Below are 21,502 nucleotides of genomic sequence, written 5' to 3'. Positions count from 1 at the left end.
GAACTGGAGGGTATTATGCTGAGTGAAGTAAGTCAATCGGAGAAGGACAAACATTATATGTTCTCATTCATTTGGGGAATATAAATAATAGTGAAAGGGAATATAAGGGAAGGGAGAAGAAATGTGTGGGAAATATCAGAAAGGGAGACAGAACATAAAGACTCCTAACTCTGGGAAACGAACTAGGGGTGGTGGAAGGGGTGGAGGGCGGGGGGTGGGGGTGAATGGGTGACGGGCACTGGGGGGGCACTTGACGGGATGAGCACTGGGTGTTATTCTGTATGTTGGTAAATTGAACACCAATAAAAAATAAATTTATTAAAAAAATAATAATGCATTTAAGAAATCAGCATTCCATTTTTATAATCTCAATTTGTTTATCTTCATACCTAAAATTGGTAAAAATTTGCCTCATGCCAACATAGGTATCACTTTATGATAAAAAACAAGCTAAAGTTTGTGCATAACCAAGACATATGGTGATTAAAATAGCTCATCTTTTAGTATTCTGATTGTTTTTATAAATAAAGTTTAGCAATATGTGGAGCATGTACATTTGTGTACTAAGTGATATGAGATTTTTGAATCAGTTTTAAAGCAAGTGACCACACAGATCAGGCTTTATGATTCACATAAAATACAGACCTTATTAAGTAACATCAGAACAGAAGTCAGATTTTCTATTATTAAACAGAAAATTTTGGTGCTGATATAAAAACAAAAAAACCCCTCACACACACAGATAAACAGCGTATTCCAACTGTGTAATACAAAGCTATTCACTTACTTGGTACTGGGCCTTTTTTGCAGGGCTTTATCCAAGATAAGAGATGGGGCACTCCTCCTCCTTTCTGCTAGTGTTTTCATCTTCTGTTGAGACAAAAAAAAAAAATCCAAATGAAGACCACGTGACTTGTAAAGCCAGTAAATGCCAACTTTCAAACCAATTCAGCAAGTTTTGTATTACTAATCTTTGCCTCTCAAAGAGTTTGCAATCTCACTGTAGAGATAAAATAATAACATCTAAACTAGAATATTAAGTGTCAAATAGTAGTATAGGCTTTAAATATTTTTTTATGGCCAGAGAATAAGGAGGTTAAATGTTGATCAGAGTATTTGGGAAAAGCATTATCACAACCATTATCATCAACTGTAGCTAACAGATATATTGCTTATTGTGTTCCAGCCCCTCTGCTAAAGGCAGGGCTGGAGTACCTTATTTACACTGCAATTTACATTGCATAAAATGTCATCTGCGTAGTTCTACTGTCTCTCTTTCATAGGCAGGACAGGCCCCAATTGGGCATCAAGGAAAGTCAGGATTTGAAGAGATCAAGTAAAGGGAGGTGAAAAAAAAGAAGAAAGGAAAAAAAAAAACAGTTAAAGCAAAACACATTTAATAGACCTTTAAGCTTAAGTATTTACACATTTGGATCCCTTCTTCCAAACAGATTTTTTTTTTTTTTTGCTGTAACTTAAAAAAAAGACCAGTTTTTTCTTTTCTAAGTGGTATATAAACATAGGATTAACTGGATAATTCAAGTTCTCTGTTTCAGAGGACCTACAATTTTTGGTAAATGAGGATTTGCTTAACTTAGATTATCCAGATAATCACTCTCTAAATTCAATCTTGCATATTTAATAATTCTAGGTAGAGTCAGTGGGCCTGCCCCTGGGTATGGATGAGTAAAATTACCAATATACTCATCAACAGCCATGAGTGAAGTTCAGGCTGTGGCCACTCTTCTCGCTCCTTTCTCACCCTTTCCTGGCCACAGGTCTTACCTATGGCTGGAAAGAAGTTCCCAGCTATCCTGGGAACCGGGTGCTGCTCTAGGAGGAACCATAGAAAACTAACTGGCTCAGTGTTAGTCCCTCATTACATTATTCATAAAGGAACTGTTTCTTAGCTGGTAAAATAAAACCTAGATCCTGGCATAGGAACAGAGGAAGAATAATCCAGTGACAAAGGGATACTGGACGGCTTTGGTACAATTCATATCCCCCCAAATTTGTCATGTCCTCAGGACCTCTCCACAGTTCCTGTCACCAGCATCATCGTGCCTCAGTATTGCTGTTCCTCCCATTAATAGTTTGGCTCACATGTGGAAACTATATGTCTAAACCTCCTTAGTATAGCTTAGACAGCAACTGAAACAATTACATAAACCATGAATAAAAGACAGGAAACCAAGAGGTAAGAAATCTAGAATACCATATTTCTCAATCAGGAATTATTATTAACTAGGAAGGAGTTTCAGGGAAGGCTAAATTGTATCATTTTCTTGTTTACATGATATGTATTTAGTGCCTACCTTCTGGAGAGGAAGCCCACAGTTTTCAACAGATTCCCAGAAAAATCTATGATTTTGATAACCTACATTATAACCTCCAGCTTGTCAGCCGATCCCACTGTTTCCATTACTCACATCTTGCCGGAACAGAACTCTCCTGAAGCCACCATTCTGAGGCTAGTGTGCTTGTAGGGGTGGCAGGGAGAAGGAAAATCTGGGACACAGTGTCTGTATTGCGAGGTTCAGTGGCCTGTCCCCACATGAAGAGTCTCAAGAATAAAAGGTTAATTTTACTAAGAAAAGTGGCTATTTGTTTACATGCACATTTCTGAGGATTCCGTTTCACCTTCCGGTCTGGGCTAGATTGCTGCCCCCAATCCTCCTGACTTCCTTTCTTTATTCAGCATCTATTTTCTATGCTTTGAACTGTGAAATGCGCCCAATCCTTTAAGCTTTACCTGGGCTCCTTACCCTTAGTTTTGACCTAGACCAGGTCTCCCTAATCTTCCTTAGTGGGAACCGACATTCCCGGATCTATTTTACCAATCTTGCTTCCGTGGCCCCTAACCCTCTGACACCATGGTCAGCAGGCCCAAGCTCCTCAAGGAATCTTCATCAGACAAGATTTCTAATTTGGAGCTCCTTGCCTTTCAGGTTTACAAAAGACTCAGAAAGTGTTCAAAAGACACCCATAAATATGATTTAAAATGTTGGGGGAGGGATCCCTGGGTGGCGCAGTGGTTTGGCGCCTGCCTTTGGCCCAGGGCTTGATCCTGGAGACCCGGGATCGAATCCCACGTCAGGCTCCAGGTGCATGGAGCCTGCTTCTCCCTCTGCCTATGTCTCTGCCTCTCTCTCTCCCTCTATATGACTATCATAAATAAATTAAAAAATATATATAAAAAAATAAATAAAAAAAATAAAATGTTGGGGGAAGAAGACTCTGTGAGAAAAGCTAAAATGATCTGAAGTTCTTCATTTGGAGGGAGAAATAATCTAAAATGAATGCAGAGTAATATGGAGGATAGAAAAGTGTCTTCCAAGGAAGACAACACAAAAAAGAAAATGCTGCTAGCCTGTAGACTGAGAAAACAGGTTATCTTGGTTAGTGGTTCCCTGAAAAAATTTACAAAAGCTGTGAATTAAATTGTGCACATAATTTCAAGGGGTCAGAGACCTGCATAATATGGATTCCTTAGGGATTCATGGACCCCAAATTTGAAATCTTCTGACATAAGAAAATTTTCCGGTGATGGCTGTTAAATATGAGAATGAATAATCAAATAAGGGTGACAAATTTTCTTCTGTAAAAGGGCTTTTTTTTAAAAAAAAGATTTTATTTATTTATTCATGAGAGACAGATAGAGAGAGGCAGAGACACAGGCAGAGGGAGAAGCAGGCTCCATGCAGGAAGCCCGATATGGGACTCGATCCCGGGTCTCCAAGATCACACCCTGGGCTGAAGGTGGCGCTTAATCGCTGAGCCACCCAGGCTGCCCTGTAAAAGGACTTTAATGGGTTGTCTGTCTTTCTGATTTTGTCTGGTTTTATTTTTTCCTCTCTTGCCTTATGATGAAACCATAAGAGACTCTTAATCATAGGAAACAAACTGAGGGTTGTTGGAGGGGAGGTGGATGTGGGGACGGGGATACTGGGGGGATGGACATTAAGGGAGGCATCTGATGTAACAAGCAGTGGGGATCATACAAGACCCGATGAATCACTGACCTCTACCTCTGAACCAATAATATATGTTTTTTTAAAAAAAGAAACAAAAGTGCTTTTAAAATATAAGTTTTTCATGGACACCTAATGTAGAGGACCACTGACATACATAGTAATTAATTAGACTGTGTTTTCTTAGTTATAAAATTATCAGATGTATGAGTTATCAAATGCAGAGTGTATCCACCTCATCCAGTGGATTCATATGCAAGAGAATGTAATCAAACTACAGCAAGAATATTATTTTTATTTGAGATCCTACTGTTTGTAGTGAGACTCTCTCATCACTAATGAGATATGCAACCCAAAGCAATTCAGTCACTTGTCTCGGGTTTCATTTCCTAATCTAGAAAATCAGAAAATGTGGACTAGACGGTATCTTAGGTCCCTTCTATTTTTGATATCCTCATGTTAAATGTCCACCAAAGATTTATTCTGGATATACAATACAAGGAAATAAGCATTATATATGCCAATTTAAGACTCACAGGATTCATTCCTCTTATAAATAATTAAAAGTCTTGGGGGCACCTGAGCGGCTCAGGGTTAAGTATCTGGCTTTTGATTTCAGCTCATGACTCAGTGTTGTGAGATCAAGCCCTATGTTGGGCTCCATGCTGGGTGTGGAGTCTGTTGAAGATTCTCTGCCTGCCTCCTGCCTCTAGTCCTCCCCACAGCTCACTCTCTTTCTAAAAAAAACCCATGAAACATAAGAATAGATAAGCTCCAATATAATAGGAGCTTAATAACTAGATTTAGGTGTCAATTCACTAAAAATACACAGATCTCTTTCTTTTGCTCCCAAAGTATAGTAAAACAGAGGGCCAATGGTGATTCCAAAACAAATTCACTTATCTATCAAAGAATCTGTTCTCAGGCAATAAGGACTTAGATTTTCTTTTTTGTTTATAACAACTGTATGAAATACAATACATGGAAATAGAAAGAGACTATTGATTCATCTACAAATAGATACCCTGCAAGCTTGTCAGGGCAAGTTGTGACTATGCCTATATTAGCACTAACAAATTTCAATTGTTCAAGGACAGGAAAAACTAAGATTTTTTGCCTCACAGAGAACAGAGGGTAGGCTTAAAGCAGTCCTTTTTGTTGTTGTTAGCTTAAAAATCACAATGTACAGCATGATTTTTCAGAATGCCCACATGTTTGATATTCATATCTAAATGACCTCATAAATACTGGATGCCATTCTGAAGCAGGATATTTTTAAAAAGGTAATCTGTTTTTTCTTTTTTTTTTAAGAGAGGGAGAGAGGGAGGGAGAGAGGGAGAGAGGAGGGAGGAAAGGAGAAGGCGGAGGGGCAGAAGGAGGAGAGAGAGCCCAAAGCGGGGACCGATCTCACAATCCTGAGACCATGACCTGAGACGAAATCAAAAGTCCAACATGTAACTGACAGAGCTACCCAGGCGCCCTGATAATTTTTTTTCTAAACTGACAAACTATATATTAGGTTAAAAAATCAACTGCATTAATCTTTTGGGAATGATTTTCTTGATACTGTACCACTTCCCTAGTCTTCAAGACCCCAAAAACTAAACAAGAATTTTATATGAGCTAAAAAAAACAAACCAACCATGAAGTAGCATTTATTTATTTATTCCTCCACCTCCAAATTGGGAAAGAGAAAGAGGAACTTGGAAGAAGTTGTAAAAGGGAATAAATGTGATTGCTTTAAAGACGGCTGTGTTTTTACTAACAGTAATTTATTACAGAAGTCTAACATGAATAGAAAAAAGTCATTAGATCTTTGATTTTCTAAGTTGTCTCTTTTGCAGTTATATTCAGCGATAAAGGCAAAACAAAACCTATTCTGCCAAAAAGTAGAGACCATAATTGAAAATAAGAACCAGGTGCTTATAATTCATTTTTTAAAAATATTTCAATCATAGCAGAACTGCAGCAATATCACCAGCTAACCTGCAAACTGCTTTCCACTTTCTTAATCAGCTGGATTCAATATATGCTCAATTCCCTGTGCTTCCATCTTCCTTCACATATTACGCCTTTGTTACAGAATTTCATGTTATATTATTTCTCTTTCTGTCCCTTTCTAGAGAGTAGGAACTGTAATTCTTTCCAACTTCCTCCAGTTCTTCAACAACTATTTACTGAAATTCTGCTCTGTAGCAGGCCTCTCTCTGCATTCCCAAAGCCTCTTACAATGCCTGGCACAAACTATGTACTCAATAAATGAAGGTTTTGTGTGAATTTTAAAATCCACTATCCTCCATATCTATTTCACTATCCCCAAACATACACACAGAAAAACAAACAAACCTTTAAGGGGCTTGCTGGAATGCTGTCATTAAGAAAATGTAAGCTTTTGCTATGGAACTGAATGGTGAAGAGTCAAACTTGTACACTGCCAACTATATCTGACACAGGGTTGACATTTACCACTTTGCTTTTTAAAGATTTTATTTATCTATTCATGAGAGACACAGAGAGAAGGCAGAGACATAGGCAGAGGGAGAAGCAGGCTCCCTACTGGGAACCGACATAGGACTCGATCCTGAAACTCCAGGATTACGCCCTGAGCTGATGGCAGATGCCCAACCGCTGAGCCACCCAGGTGTCCCGACATGTACCACTTTGAACTACAGGGTAAACATCAGATGATTAAAGTTAATTACCTGCCAACAAATGGTGCAGGGACACCTGGATATCCACACGCAAAAGGATTAGGTTGGACCCCTATCTCAAACCATATATAAAAATTAACTCAAAATGAATCAAAGATCTAAAAGTAAGAGCTGAAATTACAAAAAAATAGTTAGAAGAAATATTTGTGACCTTGGATTAGGCAATGGTTTCTTAGATATGACACCAAAAGCACAAGAACAAAAGAGAAAGAATAGATAAACTGGACATTTGTGTCAAGATTAAAAACTTCTATGCTTCAAGGGGCACTATTAAGAAAGCATAAAGAAAACCCACAGAATTCAAGAAAATTTTTGCAAATCATATATTTATTAGGGGATTTATATATAAAGAACTATTGAATTGTCACAATTAAATAAAGATAAATAAGCCAATTTTAAAATGGGCAAAAGGATCTGAATGGACAATTCTGTAAAGAAGATATACAAATGTCCAATAAGCACATAAAAAAATGTTCAACATCATTAGCCATGAGGGAAATGCAGATCAAAACCATTAAATATCACTTTATACTCATCAAGATGGCTTTAATAAAGAAGACATAAAAAGTGCCAGTGAAGATGTGGATAAACTCAACTCTCATAAACTGTTGGTGGGAATGTAAAATGGTGCTGTTACTTTGGAAACTAGTTAAGAAGTTCTGCCAAAGGCTAAACACAGAGTTACAGAGGATCCTGCATTTCCTCCTGGGTACATAAACAAGAAAAATGAAAACATGTCCACACAAAAACATGCATGTGAATGGTCACAGTAGCATTATTTATAATAGTTAAAAAGTGGAAAAAAAATGTTCATCAACTGATGAGTGAATAAACACAATGTGGTATATCCATATAACAGAATATTACTTGGCAATAAGACACACTGACATGTATAACAACATAGATGAATCTTGAAAATCTTATGCTAATTAAAAAGCAGTCCCAAAGGGCCACATAATATATGATTCCATTTATATGAAAAATCCAGAATAAATAAATCTACAGAAACTTAAAGTGGATTAGTGTTTGCTCAGAGGTTGGGATGAGACGACGAAGGGGTGTGGTGTTTCTTTCTGGGATAATGAAAATGTTCTGAAACTGTGACAACAGATGCACAGTTCTCTGAATATACTATGGTATGTGAATTATATCTCAATAAAGCTATGAAAAAGAAAAACAAAGAGCTAAACATCAAACTGCTAAGCCACTGGGTTCCACCCCAGCAAAATGGCTTATAGCCAAGAGCCATAATTTCCTTTATGTGTATAACAATCACCTATAGTACAAATAAGAAAATGAAAATTATTTGCTTTTTGTCCAACATGTTTTTGTACAAAATGTGTGACTCTCCGAATTCCTCAGAGATCTAAGGAATAATGCTCACCTTTTTACTGCAGTTCGTCCCCGCTCTTCCCCTAACTCTCCAGTGCCCTCACCTTACCATTTTCACACAGTACACTTTCAGTAGCAGTATACAAGTCAGTGAATTAATATTGCTCGTATCTGAGAGTTTAAGCTGGTGAAACAAATGTGCCTATGTAGGAAAAGGAAACTGTAAACAGATAACTGAAGAAAAAAATTTTTGGTTTTTTATTTTCAACAACTCAGAAAACACTGCTATTTTTGGAACCTCTAAATCACTCTGAATCTGGTCATTCTTAGTTCTCAGAGAGATTATAGGAAAAGAATGCCTATCAAAAGAAAGAAACAGGAAGAAAGATTTTAAGTCAGGTGAAGTACAATTTTTCATACTTTCTTCTGTTACAGTCACTTTAGGAAGAAAAACATCTAAGCATTTCAGCAGAATTTAAGTCAAATGTGATGAAGTCACTTCTAAACATTTAAAATTAGCATAGCATTAAAATGAGGGCTTTGAGTGTTTGCTTCAGCAGCAGATATATTAAAATGAGAGCTTTGAGGAAAGCTTTTAAAGAATTCAGGTTTCAAGGCTAGAAAAAAATTAATCAAATTTACAAATTAGCTTATTCAAATTTGATCATGAATCCTTCTGTAGCTGGTCTATACAATTTTGCAAGCAATAAGCTGTTTCTTATTTGTTTTCCTGACATACCTGCAGCATTTAATTTGTGGAGACATACCTCAGAGACACTGGCTATGCAAGGAAACAAGAAAATTATTTTTAACCATACACCTTGCTTCTATGTCCTGTTATCACAACCAGGTTCTGACCACTGGGTAAGCTAAAGCTTCTCACTATTGTCAGTGTGGTCTGTGATGTGTGTGATCTTCTATTAATGAATCATCTCATCCAGAACCCATTTGAGCATTTAATTAACACAAATGTCATCACAATAGACTACTGTGAAAGGATAAAAGTTCTTTTCTGAGATTAAGAAAGAAATACTTTTACTTTTCGCTGTCTTTTCTCCTTCTATGAGAAAACCAATTTGAAATAAAACAATAAAGATGAGAATTTATGCCTTGTAGGACAACGGGCACTGGGCTAGGAGACACTGGACCTAAATTCTGCACCCTGGTTCTAGCACTTAACTTTTGAGTCCTCTAAGATGACATAACTATCCTACCTACCACAAAGAATAAGGTAAGATTATATGCGAAAGTCCTCTGACACGGAAAACACTGTGATAGTGTAACATATAAAGTAAGGCTTTAGCCTGCATAAGTACTGTATATAAATAAATACGAGGGTAGTAGAATTCCTCTTAGACATGATTTTTTGTTCTTCTGCCTCTACCTGACCCATGCAGGCTTCTGGAGTATCACTGTGGGCCTTGAAGTTGGTGGACTTTCCTCTTTGGCAAAGTCACCAGTTTCAGCCTCTGGTCATGATTCATTTTTAGTGGCACCCTGGAGTAGACAAGATCAATCACCAATCACCCTAATATTCCCTTAAAGGGGGCTTCACTACATTTTTCATATCATGGCCCACACAATGCGATATGATTTACACATCCACGGCACACTGTGATAACAAAGAGGGTCTCCGGCTGCCCTGTACCCATCTACCTGCCTAGTGGCTGGGGGGCTGGCTGTAGCAGCCACATCTCTAATGGTTGGGAAGCTCTGACTTGCAGCAACCTCTCACTTTCCTTATGCAGAAAATCCAGAATTTCCTTATGCAGAAATTCCTTATGCAGAAAATTTGGTCATCAAATCCAGAAACCATAATGGTAATAACCAGAATGTTTAAAATAAGAATAGAAAGCAGGCCCAGGTCTATCCAGATTCAGATGCAGTATAACTTAGTGATGACTACTGCCAAAGCAGAGGTTGAAGAGTTTGAATGTAGGGGTAGAAGAGGAAATACAGACTCTCTCCTAGGTGTCCATTAAGACCCAGGTAAACAAGGAAAGTAAAAGGCCACAGAGTAGCTGTGAAACGTGAGCTGATGTGGACACACATACATTCCATTTTCAGAGTCCACACACCAGTGACCAAACATCCAGAAATAGGTTTTACCTTTCACTTGTGCCATGTGACAGCTGTCTGTCAAAATGAGGTCAAGGCTGCTCAGCACAGCACTGACACACAGTACTGATAAGACTATTTCTGCTCTTGGTCGGATGTTTCTAATCTAAACTTGTCCTAGATAAAGAAAATAAGACTGAAACAAAATTATAAAATAAAATGGGCTGTGTTGCCTGCAAGCCTCATTATTGGTGGATGACAGGAAGCAGTTTCCTCTGTTCCCTTTGCAGCCTCTCCCACTGTAGCTAAGTCCTCCATAAGTCAACAAAGGCTAGCCCTCATCCCCATCCAAGGCTGCTTCAGGAGCTGCTGCAGTTGCCAACACCACACTGAATACCCAGCCTGCAGGGCTCTGTGCACACACCAGGGCCCGCAGAGTCCCTATCATCCACAGCACTTGAGACATCAACATAAAAATGGAGAGCACACTTTCCTGCGGATGAACATTCATTTCAGAGGTAGTGTGCACAGGCTACTATAACAAAATAACACAGACTGGGTGGCCTCAACACACATCTATTTTTCATAGCTTTGGAAGCTTGGAAGTTGAGTCAAGGTGCCAGCAGATTCAGTTCCTGGTGAGACCCTCTTCCTCATGTGCAGCGGCCTTCCAGCTGTACTTCTTCATACGGGGGACAGAGCCAGAGGGGGTGCAAGCTCTCTGGTCTCTCCTAAGGGTACTAATCCCATCATGGGGATTCTGTCCTCATGACCTCATCCAACCCATGGGGATTAGGACCTCAACATGAGTTTAGGGGAGGGCACATTCAGTCTGTAACAGAGGTTCTTGCCAAATGCTCTGGAGATATGAGAGGCAGGAGTCATAAAATCTAGCAAATCACAGTAACAAAACATACATGTTTCTTCAGAGCCCATGTATACAAGTGCGTGTAGGCATAAGTATGTCTACATATGCATACAGAACCTTGGTGGTAGTTACATACCCATTTATTTCTATGAAACTTCATAGTTTACAACATGTGTTAGTGGCGATTTACTTTGAAATCTAGTATATTTTTAACTACTCACAACTTCTAGGAAGGCCAGCTTCGTAATCACAGACATATCTTTGTTGTTATGTGGTTCTTTAAGGCACAAGATGTCTTTACTTTGAAAAGAACTACCAACAAGTCCTGGATAACAGGAAAATAACTTTGAAAGAATTCGGACACCTCGATTACTGAAGTCTCCTTTTTTCTAGGTGCCTTCAGTTATGTCACCTCTCCCAGTTGATGGAACATATCCACCTTTTGTTCTGCAGACTTTTCTCCGACTCATAATCTGGGACAACTGTGAAATCATAGAGTAACCGATTGCTTCACAACCATCTTTACTTGGGAACCAAGAGCGACAACTACACTATTTAGGAATCTGTGACTTGTGAATTTTTGGTCTTTAAGCTGCAACTCCCTATTTTAACTATTTCACTTCAAGTTGATAATTACTTCTTATGCAAATACATAAAAATAAGATAGCCCTTAAGTTTTGTTTTATAAAAAATACAATTTATTCTGTTCTAACATATGAATGTTAGAGTCACAAAGAATTAATTTTTCTTTTGCCATGTTAAAATGCACTATTGTGTTTACATTGTAAGTAAAAATAACTATGCAAGCAAGTTTTTTCCTACACACAAGATTCATGGCATAAAATGTTTTCTGAATTGAGAGTTTCAACTGGGTTTGCCAAACACATGACTGTCCATAGTGGAATCATCTGTACACCCACATGTAACTTTGAAATACAGTTCTATAAGTTTGGGGCCTATGCCAAACTTTCCAGCAGCAAGCAAGACTGAGATATTGGCCTGGAAAGCAGGCCTGGCTAAGGAACTCCAGAGAAACAATGAATGCCTTATATAAAACTTCTGAAAATGACAGATACCAAGGCATAAAAGTCATACATTTCCAAGGTAATCAGATCAATAATTGTGTCATTTATTGTCACTATTAGTTAATATTTACTGTAATGATTAATTTTACTGGTCAACTTGACTGTTCATAGGGTGCCCAGATTAAACATTTCTAGGTGTGTCTGTGACGTATTTCTGGATGAGATTACCATTTATATCACTGGATTTAAGAAGACAGATGGCCCTCCCCACAGTGAGTGGGCATCAGTCAATCTCTCGGGGGCCTTCACAGAACAAAGAGTAGAGGAAAGAGAAATTCGCCCCCTTTTTCCTGCCTCACTGGTGAGCTGGGACATCTCATCTCATCTTGCCTCAGGAAAAGATGGCAGACTATGGGACTGTTTTTAATCTGTTTCTCTGGAGAACCCTGACTAATGCATTTACCTGACATTTACCTAATGGCAGCAGTGAACATAACCTTCAATGGCAGATAGAGAAAGTAGAGCTTCTGATTCCCAGAGAAGGGAATTACCTCTCAGGAGAAAAATCTCTCAAATGTGCTTTTCTCAGCTGGTTATACAGAATTCAGATTTACTCTCTCCTATATCTTATGCTACAAATAGTAACAAAAGCATCTATAATCTAGTTAGAAAAAGAAATAGAGTTGGAAGATCTGGTTCAAATTCCAGCTTTGCTGCTTGTGGCCTTGGCAGGGCTCAGATTCCTTCTTCTGTAGAAATAAGCTAATAAAACATCTCATATAATTGATGTGTATTATATATATAGCGAGGCATTCACTTAAAGAGTCTTTAAAATTTCCTTTTATTATCCCATAAATTATAAACATTAAATTCTTATCTTTCTGCTCAGGTTTCTACTTTATATATTTATGACCTTCAAGGATGACTACTTTCAAGGGTAAGGTTATGGACTGAATGTCTATGTCCTACCCCCCCCCCCCCATATTCATATGTTGAAGCCCTAATTTCCAATGTGATGGTATTAGGAGGCAGGGGTCTTCGGGAGATGATTAGGTTTAGATGAGGTCATGAAAATGAGGCCCCTATGATGAGATTAGTGCCCTTAAAAGAAGAGACCAGAGATAACTAGTTCCATCTCCATCTCTCTCCCTCTCTCCTCCTTTCCCTACTTCTCCTCACCCTCCCATGAAGTCAAAGAAGATGGTCAACCACAAGCCAAGAAGTGAACTTCCAACCAGAAACTGAATTGGCTGACACCCAGGTCATAGGAATTCAGAGCCTCCAAAACTGTAAGAACTATAAGAACTGTAAAAAAAAATCAATGTCTGATGTTTAAACTACTCAACTTATGGTATTTTGTTATGGTAGCCTGAGCCTAATGAGACAGATAGCATTCTTCACTCATTTGCATGTAAATGTTCTTGTTTCTTGTTTTCAAAGAAATAAAACTCTTTTTATTGCTTTACACCTCCTTTTATTGCTTTACACCTGGGAAAAGATACTAATTGGCTTCTTTTTTTTTCAAAAGTACAGAATATACTTTCTCCTTTTGACCCACATATGGGTCAAAAGATATACAAGATATGGATTATCACCACCATTTTTACAGACAAAGAAACAAAGTACAGTAACAATTTTGGAGATCTCACCAGGGATAACAGAAGCCATTTCTGATTAATCTAACTTAGATTTTGATAATTTCAGACTCCTCTCAGCTAAAACAACTTTATGGACCTGATTTTATCCATTGATTTTGTGAATAACACCAGAAAGGGATTCAGCAAGATACTGGTTTAACCACAGGCAAAGTATTTTTTCAGTATTATAGGGTAAAACTTAAAGTTTACTCTCCAAGATGTTTCATTCAAACTCCAGCACTTAAGGCCAAAGTTGGCTCTTGGGGGTGTTCTACCAAGACCCAGAGAATGCAGAAAGATAAGACAGAATGAAGTGTACAACAACAGCTGCCACATTTTAACATGTTGGAGCTATTTTAAAATCCTATTGCTTCGATTGACTTTCTGTGCATATAGGTCTGTTTTCCCTATCCCAACATCCATCTTATTCAAGGAGTTTTCAATTAGTACATGAAACCAAAGGGTCAGAGTGCTTGAGGAGGATACAAATGATCTCTAACCGAAATTACTCTAATTGGTGCTTCCATTGCATTTCATAAAAACTGTTCTATCCAAATAGGGATATCCTCAAGGATGCATTATCCAGAAGATTTATCTAGAATTCTATCCAGAATGCATATCCAGAAGCATTATCTATATATGTTCCCACTACCTTTTATTTTTTTTTTAATTTTTATTTATTTATGATAGTCACACAGAGACACAGGCAGAGGGAGAAGCAGGCTCCATGCACTGGGAGCCCGACGTGGGACTCGATCCCGGGTCTCCAGGATCGCGCCCTGGGCCAAAGGCAGGCGCTAAACCGCTGCGCCACCCAGGGATCCCCCTACTACCTTTTAAAATCACACTTTTAGAAAGTACTATACAAATCTACTGTGTCTTATTCTGGAGAGCCTAGGTGACAGAAAATCTTTGATTTCTAGAAATAGTCAAATCCTCTGACTAGTGAATAAAAGTTGATGAGCCAGGTAGGTAATTCTGCTTCAGATTAAAATAATAAATGTGGCTATAAGATAAAAACAATAATTCTTACATGGCATCTACACACTGACTCCTCAAATGCATCATGTTCTTTCCTACCTCAGGATTCCTGAATAATTGTTCCTACTTCTTGAAATCTTTTTATAGCATCTTGTTTTCACTCATAAAAGAGTAAAGCCACACTGAAAAGAGGCCTTCCTTGAAACCTTAATGCCAGAGTGGCCTAGCTCCACATCCATGTTTGTTTTTTCAGTAATAGTTGGCATGGTTTATTAATTTTTTGTTATTACTGCTTTTGTCTCTTTGTCTCAACCTGTGCTGTCCAGTATGGTATCCATTAGACACATGTGGCAACTTAAATTTAAATTCAAATAAATTACAGAAAAAAATGATGAATTGGATATCATCAAAATTAAAACTCTGTTCCTTGAAAAACACTGTTGAAAGAATAAAATGACCAGCCACAGAATGGGAGAAAATGTCTGCAAATCACATGTATGATAAAGAACTTGAATCAGAATATACAAGTAACTCTAAAAATCAGTAATACAAAAACTAAGAATCCAACTAAAATTGGGCAAAATATCTGTTAGCACTTCACTAACGATAACACATGGATGACAAGTTAGCACATAAAAAGATGCTCAACAACAACAACAACAAAAAGATGCTCAACATCACTAGTCATTAGGGAAATGGAGATCAAGACCACAGTGAAATACCATATTATACCCTCTAAAAGGGGGTAATCAAAAAGTGTGGGTGAAGATGTGGAGAAATGAGACTCATGCACTGTTGGTGGGAATGTAAAACCACTTTGGTAAACAATTTGACAGTTTCTTAAAATGTTAAACATACATCTAAAATCTGACCCAGCCATTCAATGCTTGAGTGTTTACTCAAAAGAAGTGAAAGCAGAGGTCCACACGAAGGCTTGTAAATGAATGTTCACTGCAGTTTTATTTGGAGTAGCCAAAACCTACTAACAGGTGAATGGATAAACAAACTGTGGCTTCTCTACATGATGAAATACTACTCAGCAATGAAATGAACTACTGGTATATGCAAAAACATTAATGAATCCTAAAATAATTATACTGAATTAAAGAAGCCAAAAAAATACATAGTATGATTCCATTTACATGTAATTCTTGAAAATGCAAATTAATCTACAGTGACAGAAAACAGACCAATGGTTGCCTAAGAATGGGGAGCAAACCAAGGGATTAGAAAGGGACATAAACTTTGGGGTTTATGATAAATATGTTCATTATCGTAACTGTTGTGATGGTTTCACAATTATATGCATGTACCAAAGCTTACAGATTTATATACTTCAAATACGTAGTTTCCTGTATTATGCCTCAGTATCCTGTATTATGTATCCTGTATTATGCCTCAGTGAGACTGTTAAAAAATTTTGTTCCTCGGTTGCACTAATCACATGTCAAGTGTTCAACAGCCACATGTAGCTAGTGGCCATCAAACTCGACATTGTAGATAAACAGCAGTTCCATCAGCACAGAAAGTTTTAGTCAACAGCAAAGCTCCAAACCAGAGGGTGAGCAAACTATACGCCAGGGACCCACCACCTGTTTTTCTAAACACAGTTTTACAGGAAGACAATTATGCCCAGTTATTTACATACTGCCTATGCTGTTTTATCACTACAACAGCAAAGTGCGTAGCTGCAACAGAGACCTCATGGTCGACAAACCTAAATTATTTACTATCTGGACCGTTAAGAAAAGGTTTGCTGATTCTGGTCTAAATCAAACACTCTGGGGATCCCTGGGTGGCGCAGCGGTTTGGCGCCTGCCTTTGGCCCAGGGCGCGATCCTGGAGACCCGGGATCGAATCCCACATCGGGCTCCCGGTGCATGGAGCCTGCTTCTCCCTCTGCCTGTGTCTCTGCCTCTCTCTCTCTCTCTCTCTGTGACTATCATAAATAAATAAAAATTAAAAAAAAAACAAAAAAACCACTCTGAATACAGGGGCTCTATCTGTCCTGTCACTGCTGTATTACCCAACTAGTGCTTACTGAGTACCTCGTATGTAGCACTGTCCTAGGCACTGGAGAGGCAGCCTTGAACAGTACAGATAAGATCCCTATTCTCATGGTTTTCACAATCTGGTGAAGGGTTCAGATAACATAAGAAGTAAATAAGAAGCAAGGATGAATGCTACGATGAATATAAAACAGAGGTATAGAGCAAGAGTGAGGGTGGCAACTTCCATTTGGTAGTCAGGACAGGCATCTGAGAAGCCCTAACATCTGAACACCATGGGAGAGTCAACACTGCAAAGTCCTATGGCAGAAGCAGAGAGAAGAGCACCACCCAAGGCCTCAGAAGAGGAATGAATCTGAATACCTGATGTGTAAAAAAGAAGGCCTGTGTGGCTGGAGAATACACAAGGTAGAAAAGGGAATGAGATGGGAGAGATAGAGAAGGCTATTTTATCCTAAATATGATGGAAAGCCACTACAGGATTTTAAGCAAGTGAGCAATGTGATCAACTTACACTTTTAAAGATCACTCTGGTGCTAACTGGAAACTGGGTCAGGAAAGAGCAAGCGAGATGTTAGACAAGTGAGGGAGTCTCTGTAAACGTACAAGGGAGAGATGGTGGTGGTCAGGCTTGGGCTACAGTGATAGCCCTGAGATGAAGTGGAGAAATTCAAGATATGTTTTGAAGTAATAGTTGACTGGCCTTTCTGATGGTTGCTGTAGAGTAAGGAAATAACAGGAGTCAAAAATGAATCCCAGAGTTTGGCTTGAACAAGTGGGACACAGTATGTACCACAAATATGGGAGAAACTATAAACAATCAGAGCTAATACTTACTGAGTGCTTATTATAGGACAGTAGTCACTCAATTTCACATTTCATATTCCTAACAATCTTGAATAGTAGGTAGTACTGTCGTGTTCATTTTATAAATAGAAAACTATAGGTTACAGTTAAGGTCAGAAAGATAGGACCAACTCAGCGGAGACTTGAACCTGGGTCTTCACATTCCAAATTTCACTACATTGTATGAAACTGCCCCCTTAACAGTAACATTCTAGGCAATGGCAGGACCACAGGATTAACAACGAACGGTCTCTCTAGGATGACTAGCTTGAAAGACACTATTGTTTTGCTTCTTTCCATTATTTAAGATCACCTTGTTTTCATAGAATAAAAGATGCTTTTATTTCAAAGCACTTTCTGCAGAATTATCCCTTTGATTCCCATTTTATAAATGAGGAAGCTGAAACAAGTCAAGTGATTTCCTCAAGATCATTAAGATATCAACAGAACAAGAAGTAAAAGCCAGATGAACTGATTCCATGCAGTGATCTGGCCAATAAACTTGTCTTTAAAAATATGGACCATTCAGAAAGAAAACCACACAACTGTTTTACATCAATACCCAAAATACACATACATATATGAAATAAAGAATACAAACCTGCACTCACTAATTTGCTAGGATTTTTCTATTTAATTTTTTATAATGTTGATTATAACTGGCAGTTTAAAAAAACATTGATCTAAGCCTTGATAATTAACACTACAACCACATGGTAGACTTTTTTTAGAAATAAGTCTCGTGACTCACTAAAACTACCAAACACCAAAGAACGCAAGATGAAACATTAAAAAAGATCAATCTGTCGAGTATTTGGGTTACATGACGACTGGAGTCTATGAGAGTATGGACTCCAGAGAATGACAATGATACCATGAACCATCCTTTGGAAGTATTTTTTATTACGATTACCTTCTATTGCTAATATGGAGGCCTGAAATCAAGGCGTGCCTGCTAATGTTTAAGATAAGCAAGGATGTACTTTTATGGGGGGGGGGGGGAAACCACATTAAAAGCAAAAGAAAAGATTTCTTCAATCTCGTCTTTGCTCCAAAGGAAGTAAAAAGCTACAGAATGACCAGGATTAGCAAAATCTATTTCCAAAAGAAAGACACACTGCTGGTAATGTGACAGCCCATTATGATGTATAAGGAAGGTTAGCATCTTAAGGACAATGGTTCAAGATGTGAGGCTATCTTTCATTTAATGGACAAGTACTACTTGATAAATGATCAAGCTACTCCAGTGTTCTTTGCCAGGATGTTTCATTTCCCTTAGTAAAGGAAGACAGCTGTCCGGGGATATAAATCTTTGATTATTCCCAATTCCTTAAGTTTACAAGAATTAAAAAAAAAAATGCTTTCAGATCTGTGTCAATTACTTTGAACATTCATTTACCTTCCTGAATGTGGCGCTAGCCTGGTAAATTCTCACACACACACACACACACACACACACACGCACACGCAGGCGCGCGCCACCCTGCATCTCATCTAAGAAGAAGAAAAGCAACAAGGACAAACCACAGCCTCCATACATCAAAGGCTGCCAGCACTTCAGCGCACGGTCACCAAGCTCGCAGGCACTCCCAGGTGGTCCCGCACACACTCGGGCGCTCTCAGCTCTGCTCCACCGACCTCCATCCACCAGGCTCCTGGTGCGCGCAGCCTCGCGGAAGACTGTGGGGTCCCGGCCACCCGAAGGCCGGCACAGCCGCTGGGGGAAACGCGGTGCCTCCGGACATCTCTTAAGGACGGTCATCCCTCTGAGCCCAAGTTGTTTCCAGAGACGCTGGAAGGGCACCCTCAGGGCACAGGGCAAAAAGGGGCCAATACCAGAAGGTGGGGGGGGGGGGGGCGGAGGAAGAGCAGACACGGCCCGAAACGCCCCAGTTCGGTCCGCGGGGAGCGGGGCAGCCGAGGCCGGCGGCTCGGGGCCACGTGCCCTTGCCCAGGGGCCCCTCTCCCCGGCGCCAGCTGCACGGGTGCCCGGGGTGCCCGGGGTGCCCGGGGTGCCCGGGAGCCGCACGCCACAAGTTGCCGCCCGTCCCCGCTCCCGGCGCCCACGGGGCACACGCGCGCCGCCCCACGCCCCGCCGCCTGGGGGGCCTGGGGGACCAGGGGGGCCAGGGGACCCCGCGGGGCGAAGGCCGCCGGGCCGGCCCCGAGCCCCCAGCCCCTCCGCCGCAGCCCACGGGCCCCGCCCCGCCCGCGTCCAGGCCCAACTAAGCCTCCGCGCCCCTGCGGTCTGGACCGTTAGCATCCCAGGCATACCTGCGCGTCCGAGCGCCGCCGCCGAGCCCGGGTCGCCGTGGGGGCGCCGCGCCGGGCGCAGGAAGCACCCCCTCCCCACCACGACCCCCCCCCCCCCGGCCGAGCGTCGGTGTCCAGGTGAGGGGCTGAGCGCCGCAGCCGCCCGCCTACCTTCCTGGCGCGGGGGGCCGCCGCCGCGGGCCCTGACCCCTCGGAGCTGACCTCGTCCGCAGGCGGTGAGCGCCCGGGGGACCCGGGGGCGCCCCCAGGGCACCCGGCGGGGCGGGGAGAGGCGAGGCCCCGGTGGCCGCCCGCGCGCCCCGACCGGAGGAGGAGCCCGGCCGCCGGTCCCGCGGCGGGTGGAAACGGGGAGGGAGGCTGCGGGGGCCGCTCCCGGAGCGGTTACGACTCTAGACGCCAAGGGCCCCGGGGTCTCGGGCTGACTCGGGGCACGGCGGCGCCGGAGGGCGGGGACGGCGGGAACGTCCCGGGACTCACGCAGCGGGCCGCGAGCCTCGAGCGTTAAGTCCCCGCGGCGGCGCGGAGGGAGCGCGGGGGGAGCGCGGGGGCGCGCGGGGGGAGCGCGGGGGGAGCGGGGCGGCGGCGGCGGCGGCGGGCGCGGGGCGCCGCTCCGTGTCCTCACCTTCTTGGTGCCGGGGCCTCCGGCGAGCCGAGACACGCCTGTCAGCGAAGAGGAGCGCCCCGGCTGCCCCCCTAGAGTCTCCTGCTGGGGGGACATCGCTTCCATGAAGAAGACTTTCCCGCAAACCCCAGCCAGGAGGAGGCTACGCGGTCATGGCCGCGGGGCCGCGGCCGGAGGGGCGAGGACGCGCGGGCCCGAGCGGCTGCCGCGCTAGGCAGGGCGCCGGGCTCCGGGCTCCGGGTGCGGGCGGCGCGCCTCCCGTCGGGGCCATGCACCGCCGCTGCGCTCGGCACCGCGGGCTGCAGGCGATTGCGGCGGCGACCGCCCGCCCGCGCCGCAGCCCGCCCCGCCTCGGGCCCGCCCCCTCCGCGCCAGGCGCCCCGCGCGGGGACCCGCCCCCGGCCGCCGTCCTCGGGCCGCGGCGCTCCCAGCGGCTGCCTCGCTCTGCGGCGCACGGGCCGGGCGCGTCCCTGCAGGCACGGGTCTGCGAGGGTCCGGGCGACCGACTGACCTTGCCAGCCCGCGGCGGCTCCCCGGCCCGTGTCACGAACCGGAGCCTCTGAGCGCGGACGCGCGCCCCTCCCGCCCCTCCCGCCGCTCCCGCCGCTCCCTGCCGCCTGCCCACGCGCGCCCGACCCCAGCTCGGCCCGCGCTGCGCCCGCGGGGAACGGCGACGCGGCAGCGCGTGCGGCGGCGCAGTCGAACCGAGGACTTGCGGTGATTTCGGCCTCCCTTCCACCGGGTTGCGGAGGGGTCCCCCCCACCCGAACCCGCACGCCCACCCCCGCCCCCGAGGCCTGGGGCGGGAGCTGCGCGTCGCAGGGTGCCGCGGCTGCGCACATTGGGAAGCCCCCAGCATCGCCTGACCTCTGGAGCAATCCCGAACGTTAGTTAGCCTGTTTGGGGAGCCCTCGTTGGCTTCTGCAGCGGGGCTCTGCAGCCCCAGCACAATTTGCACCAGCGGTTTCCGCTGTCTGCGGCTGCAAGGACCTGGGCATTCCAAACGTCAAAGCGCAATTAAGGAAAATGCAGGCAAGAGAGAGGACTCTGAAATTTGGCTTAGCCATTGAGAAGGCTACAATATGTGGAAGTGTTTATCAGATATCTGCGCCGAGAGCATAACTTCCTGACAGCCCAAATAGTGGCAAATTTTTTTAAGGCCAAAGAA

At 42.6% G+C, this 21,502-nt stretch overlaps 1 protein-coding gene across 1 annotated transcript in view; it reads right to left on the bottom strand.

The window, feature by feature from the left end:
* ARHGAP20 (Rho GTPase activating protein 20) overlaps positions 1 to 20,531 on the bottom strand; it is a 140,383-nt gene extending 119,852 nt beyond the window's left edge. Inside the window, exons 1-2 of the mRNA XM_038538797.1 lie at positions 20,335 to 20,531; positions 788 to 870 (exon numbers count right to left, since the gene is read on the bottom strand). Coding sequence (XP_038394725.1) covers positions 788 to 870; positions 20,335 to 20,439 — 188 coding nt within the window. The 5' untranslated portion in view covers positions 20,440 to 20,531. The remainder of the gene's footprint in view (positions 1 to 787; positions 871 to 20,334) is intronic.
* Between the last annotated feature and the right edge of the window lie 971 nt (positions 20,532 to 21,502).

The sequence above is a fragment of the Canis lupus genome, chromosome 5, assembly GCF_011100685.1.
Source record: "Canis lupus familiaris isolate Mischka breed German Shepherd chromosome 5, alternate assembly UU_Cfam_GSD_1.0, whole genome shotgun sequence".
NCBI lineage: Eukaryota > Metazoa > Chordata > Mammalia > Carnivora > Canidae > Canis > Canis lupus.
The sequence above is the reverse complement of the archived record's forward strand: the minus strand, read 5'-3'. Positions and strand labels throughout refer to the sequence as shown.